General features: G+C 39.7%; 1 protein-coding gene across 1 annotated transcript in view; it reads left to right on the top strand.

The window, feature by feature from the left end:
* MOB1B (MOB kinase activator 1B) overlaps window positions 1-12,834 on the top strand; it is a 74,762-nt gene extending 61,928 nt beyond the window's left edge. The window contains exons 5-6 of the mRNA XM_038398829.2: window positions 910-1,073; window positions 1,816-12,834. Of these exons, the coding sequence (XP_038254757.1) occupies window positions 910-1,073; window positions 1,816-1,893 (242 nt within the window). The 3' untranslated portion in view covers window positions 1,894-12,834. The remainder of the gene's footprint in view (window positions 1-909; window positions 1,074-1,815) is intronic.
* Window positions 12,835-13,612: the final 778 nt, after the last annotated feature.

The following is a 13,612-nucleotide window of genomic DNA, read 5'->3' as shown; positions in this document are numbered from 1 at the left end:
GGGCTTGGATCTCCATTTTGTTTGGCCCTGTTCAAGCGTGTGTGTGTGTATATGTATATGTGTGTATATATGTATATGTATATATATATATATGTATATATATAATATGAAGACCTTTTTTAATAGGATTGGGGAATATATTTTGGAAAGCAGTGACTCAGAAAATGACTAACAGGGTCATAGTGGATAACCAAGTGAACATGCACTGCCAATGAGATGCAGTAGCTTAAGAGAGAAAGTGCAATCCTTAGATGTATAAGCAAGGAAATATTGAGTAGGAGTAAGGAGGTTTTATTACCCCAGTATAAGGGATAAGTGAGACCACTATTCACATACTCCATCTAGTTCTGGTGTCCACAGTGTAAAAAGTATGTTGATAAATTGGAAAGGATTCAGAAAAGAGCTACAAGAATGATTTGAAGTCTGTCGTACTGATTTGAAGTCTGTGAGACACAAAAGAAGCTCAATCCATTTAGTTTATCCAAGAGACGGTTGAGAGGTAACTTGATCATAGTTATGTACCTACATGGGGAGAAGATTTCTGATAGTAGAGGACACTTAAATCTAACAGACTAAGGCATAACAAGTGGTTGGAAGCTGAAGCTAGACAAATTCAAACTAGAAATTAAGTGCAATTTTTTTTTTTTTGACAGCAAGGGTAACCATTGGAACAATTTACGCAGAGGGGGATTTTCCATCATTTGAAGTCTTTAAAGCAAGAATGGGATGTCTTTCTGCAACATAAGCTCTAACTCAGATAGGCATTATAGGCTTGATTATAGGAATCACTGGATGAAATCCATGGCCTGTGTTATGTGCTAAGTGATCATAATAGTCCCTCTGGTTTTAAGATCTATGAAGACACGGTCTTTGCCCCCAAAGAGCTTACCATACATTTTTTTTTTTTAGGTGTTCCTTTCCCAAAGAACTTCATGTCAGTGGCAAAGACCATTCTAAAGCGTCTCTTTAGAGTTTATGCTCACATTTACCACCAGCACTTTGATCCAGTGATCCAGCTGCAAGAAGAGGCACATCTTAATACATCCTTCAAGCACTTTATTTTTTTTGTTCAGGTAAATTAGCATAAGAATGCTATGGTAATGGTTGCCATTTACTCTGAAGACAGGATATATTAAAATGTTGATATATAAAAATACCATTCTTTGAGTTTTCTAGCAGCTGGTATAGAAGCAGGTATTTTTACATAATTGGGAAGCTCTAAGCCCAAGTTACTACCTTACTTGTATTCCAGTGTATAATTATTGCTATAAGTATTAACAGATTGCAACAGTGGATTATTACATGTTTCCACAAAACAGATAAGTACCAAAGAAAACCTTAATTCACAGCCAGTAGAAGAAGAAAACTCTGAAATCAAGCTGCAAAGAGTGCATTTACTGGCTGCTACTGTTTTCCACCAAGGAAGTGGCCCTTTAGAAGTTATAAAAGGGGGAAAACTGTCTGAGCTGCATTGTTGGATGGCCTTAATGCAGAACAGGATCTGAGAAGGGAGTTTACTGAGTGTGAAGTAAAATCTTTTTTTGGAATATAGATCTACCAGGCACTTTATTGAACACACTAAATCATTTCACATAAGCTGCTGAATAGCCTTCTGATGATAGTAACCATATTTAGTCATTAGTAACCTAGACTGGATTTGAACCAGCTACCTAGATGTTGCAAATGGCTAACAGGTAAGCCTGGACGATTGCAAACTGCAGGGTAACTTTATAATTAAATGTAAAGCTGGTACTAACATGACATTGTCTATGCAAGTAAAATGTTGTTCTTCCCCCCCCCCCCCCGCTTCTACAGGAATTCAACCTTATTGACAGAAGAGAACTGGCTCCACTTCAAGAACTGATTGAAAAACTGACCTCTAAGGATAGATAAAAGGAAGTGGATTTGTGGAAATAGCAAGCGTGTGGTATTTCTGGGGTTTTTGTTTGTTTGTTTTGTTCTCCTTTGAAAACAAAACAAAACCTTGTTCTGTTTTTACGGGCAGCCAAGATCCACTCTTTGTGCTTTTATTAGGGGAAATCTTTGTCTTTTAGTGACATGCAGTAAATGGCTTTTTTTTCTCATTGTGGATTTTTAGTAGGTTTTGAGTGTTTCTAAAGGAAGTATGCTTGTTGGGGGATTTGACACTGCTGATGGATGGGTTCTCTTTTGTGTCAATTGTAGCCCATTCTCACTAAATCCCTAAAAGACTTACATTCTCTAAGTGCCTTGGCAGACTCACTTCTGAGGTGCAAAGCACACACAATACTGAACATTGCTGGAAACAGAAAATATAACCTACCCAGGACACTTACTGATGCTTGGTTTAGAATATATGTGCTTAAGGTACAAAAGCCATAACTTACTTAAATCAGTGATCTCCAGCTTTTAATACAAAGTATCACCATTAAAAAAGATGAATATAAAGCTTCTCAAAACTAGGTATTTCTAAAAAAGTAAAAATGAAAAATTATAGTGATGGTGACACTTCAGATCATGTCCTAGTCACCAGACCTAAATGATAAAGATTTTAAAATAATGGACAACCCAGGATAGCAGAGGGCTGGCTCTCCGTTCCACTGTAGTTTTGCATTCCTTGTTACTTATATTTATTTTGTTAATATAAATATCAACTCAGGCCAGCCTAATGTACTGTAAGGTACATTACTTCCTTTAATAAAGTTTCCTAGCATTTCCCAAATGAGCCAACCAATTTGCAAAAGTATCTTCAGTGAGAAGGAAAAATCTATTTATTCATCATCAAAAATGACACGTAAGTAGTAATAAGAAAAATCTTGTTTTAAATCCACTAGAGTGAAGCTTTTTACTGTTCACATTTAAATAGCAAACTCGAGATTAGAGCTCAGATTGTCAAGCTTTTTCAGAAGAGAACATCTCTTTGTAGAAAGATTGTCTTGTGGATCACTTTCCATTTGCAATCAGAAGGCCCACAGCCCATCTCGTTCATAATTGTATGAGGTCTCTGTGGCAACTACAGAAATTGTTTACATGGGGAAAGTTATATTAAGTAATATTTGTACATTTTTAGCTGTTTTTAGTGTGGCAAGTGCTTTTGTTCTTTTTGAGAAAACAATCACACAATCTCCTTTTTCTTTTATTTCATATGTCCCTCCCTTTCTGGTGCAGTTTCTCTCAAACTGGAAACTGGGAGAACCAGTACCATGTGACAAGACATTTCCATTGATCACCAGCCAGTGGTCCACAGACTACTATTTGGACATCTCTGTGCTATAGCTATGTGAAACTCAGGGGGCTCCATCTCAGAAATTCATATGGAATGTGTCTTTGCTTTCAATCTTCTGTGTATCTTTGTATCTGTCAAATTTTGACTTCAGATACATTTGTCTTACACATTTGTAATGTGCCATCCCCATAGTATCATCTAGGTGCCAAATCTCAAAATGAAAAAGTAGCCAGTTTTCACCTGCTCTTGCATCATAATTTAGCAGAACCACAGATTTTACATGATTTTGATGCAAAGACGTAAATTGACCCATTTTGTACTGACCTCCTTTGTAAAGCACTTGAGAGCTAAAGATGAAAAGCACTATAAAAGAATTAGCTATTATTATTATGCACTAGCATGGCTCTTGAACCTTGGTGATCTTTAGATTTTTACAGTTTGTGACAGAACAATGGAAGTGTTGCAGGATATCCTGAAACCATACAAACATTTCACATATCTCTTCTTGACACACATTTTTTACTTTGATAGTTAAGAGTGGGTAATTATGTATGGAAAAACCCAATTACACATGCAAAGAGCCTGCAAAATTTGTAACTGGCCATTTGTGCATGCAGATGCAAGTGGTATTTGCATATACAGATTACATACACACTTAATTTTGGAAGTCAGACCCGCATTCTTGAAATAGGAAACTCCATTGCTTTACTATTACTTACTTACTGAGCCAAATCATCTGAAGCTAGAAAACAGTCTTTTACATAAACAAATATCCTCCAACTGGGCAAAAGATTTCTAGTGTTGCAAAAGCTGATATTAGCTGACTTTTTGTTTGCTTCACTGATTACTGATATCGTAACCTTATTTGTTACCTGAACTGAGCATAGCTCTGGGAATCCAGCTATGGACTAGCAAACTGCCCTGATACTCTGTTCATTGCTTCTCCTGTATAGAAAGTCCACGTTTTAGATAGCTGTTACAAATTAGTAAGGTAAGCCATGCTCACGTTGTATCTTACAATTGATTATACTAGCATGGCAGCAGAAAAGTTAAAATTATAATTTAACATTCAGACATTGTTCCCTCAGCTTAATCAAAATGTTTCTTTGAGATATACAGATCCCTTGGGTGTATGTTAGCTGATCTATATCTTGGATTTACAGGTCAAATTACAGCACAGGGTTTTATCGGCCTTAAAGACAAGCTGCCAAGGGGTGGGGGAAGCAATTGGGTTTGTGTCTTTGTCCTTCTTTGTGATATATCTAGGTCTGAAAGATGTTCCCAAAAAATGGGGTGAAAAGGAGAAGCAGTTGCCATTCTTTTGCTCTCTTACATTAGAAATATTAGGTTTTGGCTTCCTGTTTTTTCTGGAAGCCTCCTTGAAAAACCAGAGTGGGAGCTTCCTGAGCCCACAGTTGAAGGGTCAAGATGTTTGAATCTTTCACACAGATTGATTTTCTTTCACGTATTTGAACAAAAAACAGGTTTAAAAAGTCAGACTAAAATCCCCTCCTCTCTCAATTGCTGATGTTCCAGTCTCTTCCTTATATGAAAAAACCAAAACCTTACCTGCTCTTGGGAAGAAGATCTTTGAGCTCTTCCTACATCAGAAAGAAGTAAAAAGGGTATGAACACAATTTATTTTCCGACAATTGGAATATTCACACCCAACGTTTTACTTACTGTTCCTAGAGTTTATAGGCTCTGGGCCAGTACTAGGAAGAGCATAGCAATGTGTAATTTATTGCAGGAGTCCACAGCAAGGGCAGCTTGGATGTGCTTCAGCCAGCAGTGCATGCAGTAGCTGGCTGTACGTCTGAATGCACTCCCTAGTGTCAGAACATGCCCACTCTGAGGCTGTGATGTACTGGCTTGTGCAAGAACCAGTCCCCCCACGTCTCATTCAAGTGTTGGAGAAAGTGGTTCCCTATGCCTCCCCCTCCTAGCAAACTGTGCTGTGCACATAAAAGGGGCTGGTCTTGGTCTTCCATGTTAAGTACGATCACAGGGAACTCGATACTTATCTAGGCTGAGCTGCACAAGTCGATGCCGAAGTATTGGTCTTAATATTTTATTTCCTTGCATTTGGGGGCTCCTTGGAGGCTATTCATGTGTATGGGATGGGGTAGACAACTGATCCAAATACTAAATCCAGTTTCAGAACTCTAGCTATAATTAACTGTAGATCTGTTACGGTCCGAGGGTCTTTTTAGTTCCTGGATAATTAACTCAACAGACTAAATGGCTCTAAATCCTTTTTGTTTTGAGTTACCGGGGCACATAAAGGCATTCATCTGACTATTCAGATGGCAGAGTCATCCCCTAAAACTTACACTGAACAAACTGTTCTAATGCGTTTCAGACATGAAGAAAACTAAATTTTTTAATTGCTCTTGGGTCTGTGGCCTTTTATGCTTTGCTTCAGTCTGAAGAACATTTTATAGCTGAAAACTGGGGGCTTGTAATGGAAATAAACTGACAGGCTTTTAATTGTATGGAGGCGTAAGTGGTGCTGCTTTTAATAGCTAATGGCATCTGCGTCATTAATTTTCATTTCCACTGAAAACTGCTTTGCTGAGCTTACTGTAATCAGTATTGGTTTACTGGTCAGTGTGGGTTTTCAGTGTGCAGATTATGCTTCCGGCAAGAGGAAAAATATTTTGACATTTGGTAATCTTCTTGCATCTCTAGAAGGCACTAGACTTTGGCCTGGTCTACACTACAAAGTTATGTTGACAAAAGGCACCATACATTGACCTCGTTGTGCAAATGTCTTCACTTAAATGTGACATAAGTGCCCTGCTATGCCAACTTAATAACACTACCTCCCCGAGGTGTGTAGAGCTGTGGTTGATAGGATTAGGTCGACACATTGTGAGTGTAGACACTGTGTTATTTATGTGACTGTTACTGTGCTCCAGCAGCTGCCCCACACTGATCACTATGGTCACTCTTGTGAATTCCGCTGCCCAGGTGGCACAGAGGCCAGAAGCATCTCTCCCCAACTCCCACCTTTTAAAGCCCTATTAATTTTTGAAATTCCTTTTTCTGTCTTGGCGAGCACACATAGCAGTTCTCCATTGTTCAGCGGAACTGCCCACCTGATGCTGCTGCCTACATGCTCCGGATGTGCTCCTGCCTGGAGTACACAGGAGGTATTGGATCTCCTGGGCCTCCGGGGACACGAGGCTGTGCAGGCACAGCTCCGAACTAGCAGTAGAAATGTAGACTTGAGTAGATTGCTCAGGGGATGCATGAGAAGGGGTATAGCAGGGACCAGCGGCAGTGCTACAGAAAAGCCAAGGAGCTGTGGCAGGCATACCAGAAGGCCATCAACAATCAATCCATTGCCAAGCCACAGACCTGCCGCATTTACAAATTGCTGCATGCTGTATTTGGTGGAGAAACCACCCCACTCTCTGAAAGCACCATGGATACTTCTGAGGAGCCTGAGTCACAGACCCAAGCCATGAACAGCGAGAAGGAGGTGGTGGACAAGGAAGAGGAGGAGGAGAATAGGAGATAGACAACAGGGGGGGAATCCAGCTGCACAGCGAGCCAGGACCTGTTTTTGACTGCAGCGCAGTCCAGCCAGTTCCACCAGTTGAGCACAGGAGAGCCCGATGTAGGAGAAGAAAGCTCAGATAAGTGTGTAGTTTAATTTTCAATAACAGAGATGCCCCCCACCTCAAAGTAGCAGGGCACATCTTTTGAGTTATCATTAATTTACGTGTGCTACAAGAGGGAGTGGTACAACCAAGAGAGGCAGCATTGCTATCTGCTTTTCAGTCCCCTCTAGAGTTGTGCGGAGGGCGGCATACAGAGCAGTTTATTTGTGCGCACAGGGATGTCCTTGAATCCTCTGTGGAGATCTCAATGAAACTTTCATGGAGGAACTCTGCAATCCTGTGCCAAAGGTTTCTAGGGATAGCAGCCTTATTTCTATTGCCATGGTAGGACACTTACCCACGCCAGTCAGTGATAACTTTAGCAGGTACCATTGCAGTACGCAGGCTAGCAGCATACGGGCCTGGGCAGCTTCTGGACACCAGCAGCAGCTGTGCTCTCTGACTCCGTTACCCTCAGGAGTGAGATACTAGGTAAAGTCCCCACCGCCTGTGGAAAATGGTGCCAATATTCAGTGCCATTGTCCTATACTACTAGAAGCATGCAGTTGAGCAATTCCCTCCTCGTTTCCCCAGGCTCACCAGGGCAGGTGCTGTGACAAGAACCGTGCTCAAACAATCGAAGCAGAAGTGAGAATGTAGTGCTTAAAACTTTTGGGGAGCAAAGGGAGTGAGTTCAGCATGTTAAATTTCACTTTCCATAGTGAATACGTGGCAACGATACCTCTGTGTTTTATCTGCATCTGCTCCATTGTGGCTTTCAGGGTCTCCCCTCCACACCTGTGGAACGCCTGAGCCATATAAGGAAGAGAAAGAAGAGGATTTAGGACGACGTGTTCAGTGAGATCCTATAAGCCAGTGACGAAGTGGACTGTGATCACAGGCACTGGAGGATGAACATTGCAGACAGCCTAGAGAAGTCTAGAGTGGAGAGGAGAAAGACCCAGGAAAAGAAGAGGAAGATACACCTGGACATAATGGGGCTTTGCAGGCAACAAACAGAGATGCTGAAGACTCTGGTGTACTTGCAGGTGCACCAACAATCCTGAGCTCACCTCCCTTTGCAGCCCATTGAGACCTCAATATCGGAACCTTTCTATACCTCCCCCCCACCACATTCCACGTGGCAGCATGGGTTGCTGCACTACCCCTAGCACTCCACCCTGGGTGACATTAAAGACAATCAAAACATCACATATGCTGACCTGTGAAAGCCATGGTTTGTGTATGTGTAGCTGAAATGGACATGAATGTTCTTTCCCCTTCATAAGTTCTGTTCTCTTAATTTATTGAGGTTTTTATTAAGTTTTAAATGTATTTGTTTTTGAAATTCCTGAATTTTTGTTTTTTAGTACAGATTTTGTTACAGAATAAAATTCTATTAGTTGGAACATAATTAATCTTTATTAGTTCACAGTGTGTACTGGCTGATGTTCACAGTTCTGAAAGCGACCAATTACCTGTTACTGCACGGTATCACATAACTCATAAGATCATTCACAAACAAAATTAATAGGTGCATTAACAATGTTATATTCCTGCATATACAGCAATCACCACACAATTCCTTCTGGACTGCAAAAGAATAGTGCTAGACAGACTACATTACTACTACACACATTACCCTGGCTCACTCTTAAAATGGTCTTTCAAACCCTCCTTGAGCCATATAGTGCCACATTGAGCTTTTCTAACAGTCCATGTATCTGGCTGCTCAAATTCAATAGACAGCTGCTTCACCTCCACCCTGGCAGAAACTTTTCTTCCTTTTCTTCACAGATATTATGCAGGACACAGGAGGCAGCTATAACCATTGGGATATTTTTCTCACTGAGATCCAATCTTGTGAGTAAACAACGCCAGCATCCCTTCAAATATCCAAAGGCACATTCAACTGTCGTGCTATACCTGCTGAGCTGATAGTCGAAGCATTCCTTGGTGCTGCCAAGATGGCTGGCATACAGCTTCATAAGCCCAGGGAGTAAGGATTAGGCTGGGTTGCCCAGGTCACTGTTGGCATTTCAACATTCCCCATGGTAATACACCAATCAAGAAAGTAAGTCCCTGCTTGCAGCTTTCTGAACAGTTCTGTGTGCTTAAAGATGCAAGTATCATGCACCTTCCCTGACCAGCCCACACTGATGGTGAAGCATTGCTGGTGATCCACCAATACTTGCATAACCATAGAAAAGTAGCCCTTTCTGTTGATGTACTCTGTGGCAAGGTAGTCTGGTCCCAAAACAGGGATATGCATGCCATCTGTCGCTTGACTGCGCTTTGGGAACCTCATTGCTGCAAAACCATCCTCTATGTTCTCCACATTGTAGAGTGTCACAGTCTTGCTTAGCAGGAGGTGATTAATGGCCTTGCACATTTATATCACAACTGCCCACTTGGTGGATTTCCTAACTCCAAATTAATTCCCAGCTGACCAGTAGGAATCTGGCATTGCAAGTTATACAGTGCAGTCGCTGTTCACTTCTCCACTGTCAGTGCAACTTTCATTCTGGTGTCCCTGCACTGGAGGGCTTGGGAGATCAGCACACAGATCTAGGAATGTGGCCTTGCACATCTGAAAGTTTGGCAGCCACTGCTTGTCATCCCAGACCTGCTTTATGATGCAATCCCATCAGTCAGTGCTTGTTTCTTGGGCCTTGAAGCAGTGCTCCACCATTTGCAGCTGCTCCATGAATGCCAACAAGCACCTTGAATTGGTTCTTGCTGTGTCCCACAGCAATCTGTCATCCAAGGAATCATCATTTTCCCCGCATCTCTTCTTGTGGTTCTGCACTTACTGCAGGATCGTGTATCCTGTGCTTGCAATACTCATTAAAACAGTGCAGAGGTGTACAGGATCCATGCTTTTGTCAGAGATGGCAGACGGCAAGGAGAGCCACATGGGTTTGTGGGATTTTGAAAAAAAAAGTCTCCAAAATTATGGGATACAGGTGGTGCTATGGGATGGAGACTGTTGCAAATTGGAAAGTTGACCCCATGCTTCCAGTTACCCTGCACAACTCATTTCTGCCCCATCAAACATTGTCAAAACTTCCTAAAAGTGCACCGGATGGTGGCGAGTTGCACAGTGGGATACTTATGCATTGATACAAGTGTTCTTGGTGATTATACGCTCTGCTAACACAACGAACCCCATACGCGCTCACACAAGCGATATACTAACTGCAGCAGCTGTATGCTGATGTAAGTAAGTTTGTAATACAGACATGGCCATAGTCAATGCTTTGCTATATATCTAAATGAGAACAGTGTTAACCAGAAAGCCCCTTCAAAAAACAGTTTACTTGTGATTATTTGGATTAGCATTCTCTATTGAGAGCTTGCAGGCATGGTAAATAATTTTTAAAAAAATGCATGGAGCAGTAAAAGGTGTTTTTATATGGTCTAATCAGAAATAGCGTAGAAAGCTTAATCTACTGAAGAATCCAAAACTTAAAAGCAGGGATTTGCAGACTGTAGCTGAGCAGTAGCTGTATTTATTTTGGAGGTCTGCCTTCTCACTTTGGATATTTGATCTCAATTTTAAAACAGCAGCTATAAAAATTCAGGACACTCTTCTGCAGTTCACACTCTCATATATTAGAATTAATATGTAGAATATTTGTCTTACATGGGCATCTTATTCTTCTGCTGTGTTTGTTACTTGGCATCTAGAAGGCCATTAGTTCTGTCACTGTTCATACAGATAGTTTTGGCTCTTAAAACTACATCTCCTTTGAATAGGGAAGACAAACCTTTTGAAGTTGAGACTTGAGTAGTGTATGGTAAGTATGAAATGTGGATTGTGGAAAAAAACGTTGGTGGAAACCTTTTTTTTTTTTTTAACACTACTTCTAGATATGTAATAAAAGCTTGGAGATCACTGTCTGAACGAAAGCTGTTTGAAAATACTTTAATTATACTAATCTTGAAGATAACAGCATTTAAGATACTAATGCAGTGCATAGGATAGAGTATCCGTTTTTGTATTGTACTTTCAGCTTTTAATTTTCAAATATTTTTGCAAAAGACTTGGGACCAGAATTGAGTGTGTTTACGCTTGTAGAGCATGGGCACATCAAAATATTAAGCAAAATTCACCTTGGTTTTTAAACTCAGCTGGACTCTAGTAAACGTGGTAACAGAACAGTATCTTTTAAAAAACAGAACAAACCACAACACTAGTCTAGATTCATGTTATAAAGGGATACTCGGTTAAATATTTCATTGTTTTGATATTAAACATTGGAGCGTTAGGCCTTGTTGACACCGGGAGCAGAACCATGCAAACCACAACTGACCTGGTTATGCTCCCAGTATAGGTTAAGGCCTTACAGTTTAATAAGGTTTTAAACAGGTTTTACTATTTTTCAGCTACCAGCGTGTTTGATCATATTGGTGATTTGCATGGTAACTGCATGAAGTAATCTACCTTGAGATGAGTCACTGCTGACATACTCTATTAATTGTGTTCTGCTATCTTATGCCAGAGGTGAATTTGGTCCAGGGAATTTACACAATTAGGATGGTAGATAAATTCTAATCACAGACATTTTTAAGTCTTTAATAGTCAAGTCAGGGATTCAAGTTAACTGCACAAGTGGAGAAGATGTGCCACATTTGACTGTTGCTGGTAGCTGGATTGATGTCCAACATGGTAGAAGGGGAGAAAGAAAACAATTTTTAAAAGGGGCAGAAAGCCCGTTTGCAAGTGTCTCTAGTTTATTTTACTGCTTACTATGCAATGTAGACCTTTGAACTTTTGCATTTACCTTGATAGAAAACAGAGGGGTACTGTTGTCTATTTAATATTTTGGAACTGAACATTCTCTCTGAAACTCACTTCACAGGTATACGATGCCTATTTGCTGCTATTGACTTTCTTTACCTTCCAGATTCCTCCTTTTTCTTTCTTAGCCCCCTTTCCCTGAATCACCATACTAGTTTTATTAAAAATATTTCATTTAGAGGTATTTTTTGTGCGAGCCAACACTGGTGATTTTTTTTTTTCTGGAGTGCTATGTTATTGTATATAAAACAACAGTTTTCAGCTGGACTGTTAAAGGTACAGCATGAATATAGACCTGCCTGTTTCTTCCACTAGGAAACTCCCACCATTATTTAGGTAACTTCATTTGAGTTTTCCAGACTGAATCACTAGCACCTCTAATGTTGAGGTTTTAAAACTGTGTAAAAGTTTTGATGTTTTATCTTTTTAGTAGATAACTAACATGGACATTGAGAATGTTATGCTGTTATGCACATTTTTTCTCCTTCTTTTAAAGTATAATTTCCTCTTAACAATTGAAGACTGCAAAACGACTAAATTTCAAAAACCTCATTTTTGTTTTAAGAGCTCTCCTTAAATTATTCTTCATAAATTACTGTATTTTTAGGGGAAACTAATTTTTATATCCATTAAACTGTACTCATTATTTTTGTACATGTGCAACTAGGGACATTTTGGGACACAAGTCTTGGAGGGAACACTTAATTCTTTGCTGTTTTGATTCTTCCTATATGCTGGAGTTGTATTGCTAAATACTACTACTGGAAGCAATACCTTGATGTGCAATGGAGGTGAGAGATGAATGCAATAAAAGTGAATGAGGTTTGAATAAAAATTAATTGCTGGAGGCAAAAAGATATTGCAAAAGCAACACTGTAACCTTCATATTCACTTCTTTATACATCTTAAAGCAGCTGGAAGAAAAAATAGGTGTAAAATATTAAATGCAACTTGGGAATCTGTACTGTAAGATAACCGTGCCAACATTGCTTCAGTTTGTAGTCTTTATTGATTGGTATTTTAGTTTTAGATCAAAACAGCTTTTGATTAGAAAAAAAGTTGAATGTCTGAAAATCTGCAACATGTTTATTTGAGAGATGTAAATAATGTATACAGATTGCTGTATGTGATAGGATGAAAAAATATTTAAATTCTAGGTTTTTTCAGTAAGAAATTGAATGCCGTTTATAAGGAAAAAAATAAATAGCTATGTTTGACCACGATTGTCTTTTTTCTTCCCAGACATGTTTAACTTATATTTCTGATTTGTAGATAGAACTCAGTTAGTTATATAGCTGTATATTGTACACACACGAACGTTCCACCTACAAATTAGATTTTTGTAATTACCCTTCTTGAATTTGTGAATATTTGTGTTACAGGCAGACCCAATAGCAATAAAAGAATCTGATGTCTTCTCCTTTCCTTATTGCATGGTTTGAAATGGTAACTTAGAAAAAGTGGGAGAAACCCAAAATGCAAATTGAACTCTGCACTGTACCACTTGATAAGACTTACTGGCCCGTTATCTGAAATATTGGCATCTCTACTGGGGTCATTTTGAAAGCTTTGTTACATAGATTATTTTATACAGATGGTCATTTTAAATCATAGCCATGCATTTTATACAAATTAGAACAATACACGTTCCCAAACTGTATTCAGTTTGTGCACTAATTTGAGATTTAAGATTTTACTTTTCATAACACTTCTACTCCATGCAAGCCACATCACCTTCCCTCTGCCCACAGCTAAGCATGACAGCAGCCATATGTCTTGGGTTCCAAAGCCTAGTGGCATCCTACCCCTTGCAGTACTCCAACTTCCTGACCACTCCCCTCTTCCCCACCCACCCATGTAATCCCAGCTAACAAGAATGCTTCCCTTCCTCCGCTCTTTGTATTGTCTATTTACATTGTAAACTCTTTGAGGTAGGGATTGCCTCTTACTATGTATGTATGCTGTCTAGCACAATGAAGCCCCCATCTCCTGTGG

This window comes from Dermochelys coriacea, chromosome 4 (genome assembly GCF_009764565.3).
Source record: "Dermochelys coriacea isolate rDerCor1 chromosome 4, rDerCor1.pri.v4, whole genome shotgun sequence".
In the NCBI taxonomy this organism is placed as follows: Eukaryota; Metazoa; Chordata; order Testudines; family Dermochelyidae; genus Dermochelys; species Dermochelys coriacea.
The sequence above is the reverse complement of the archived record's forward strand: the minus strand, read 5'-3'. Positions and strand labels throughout refer to the sequence as shown.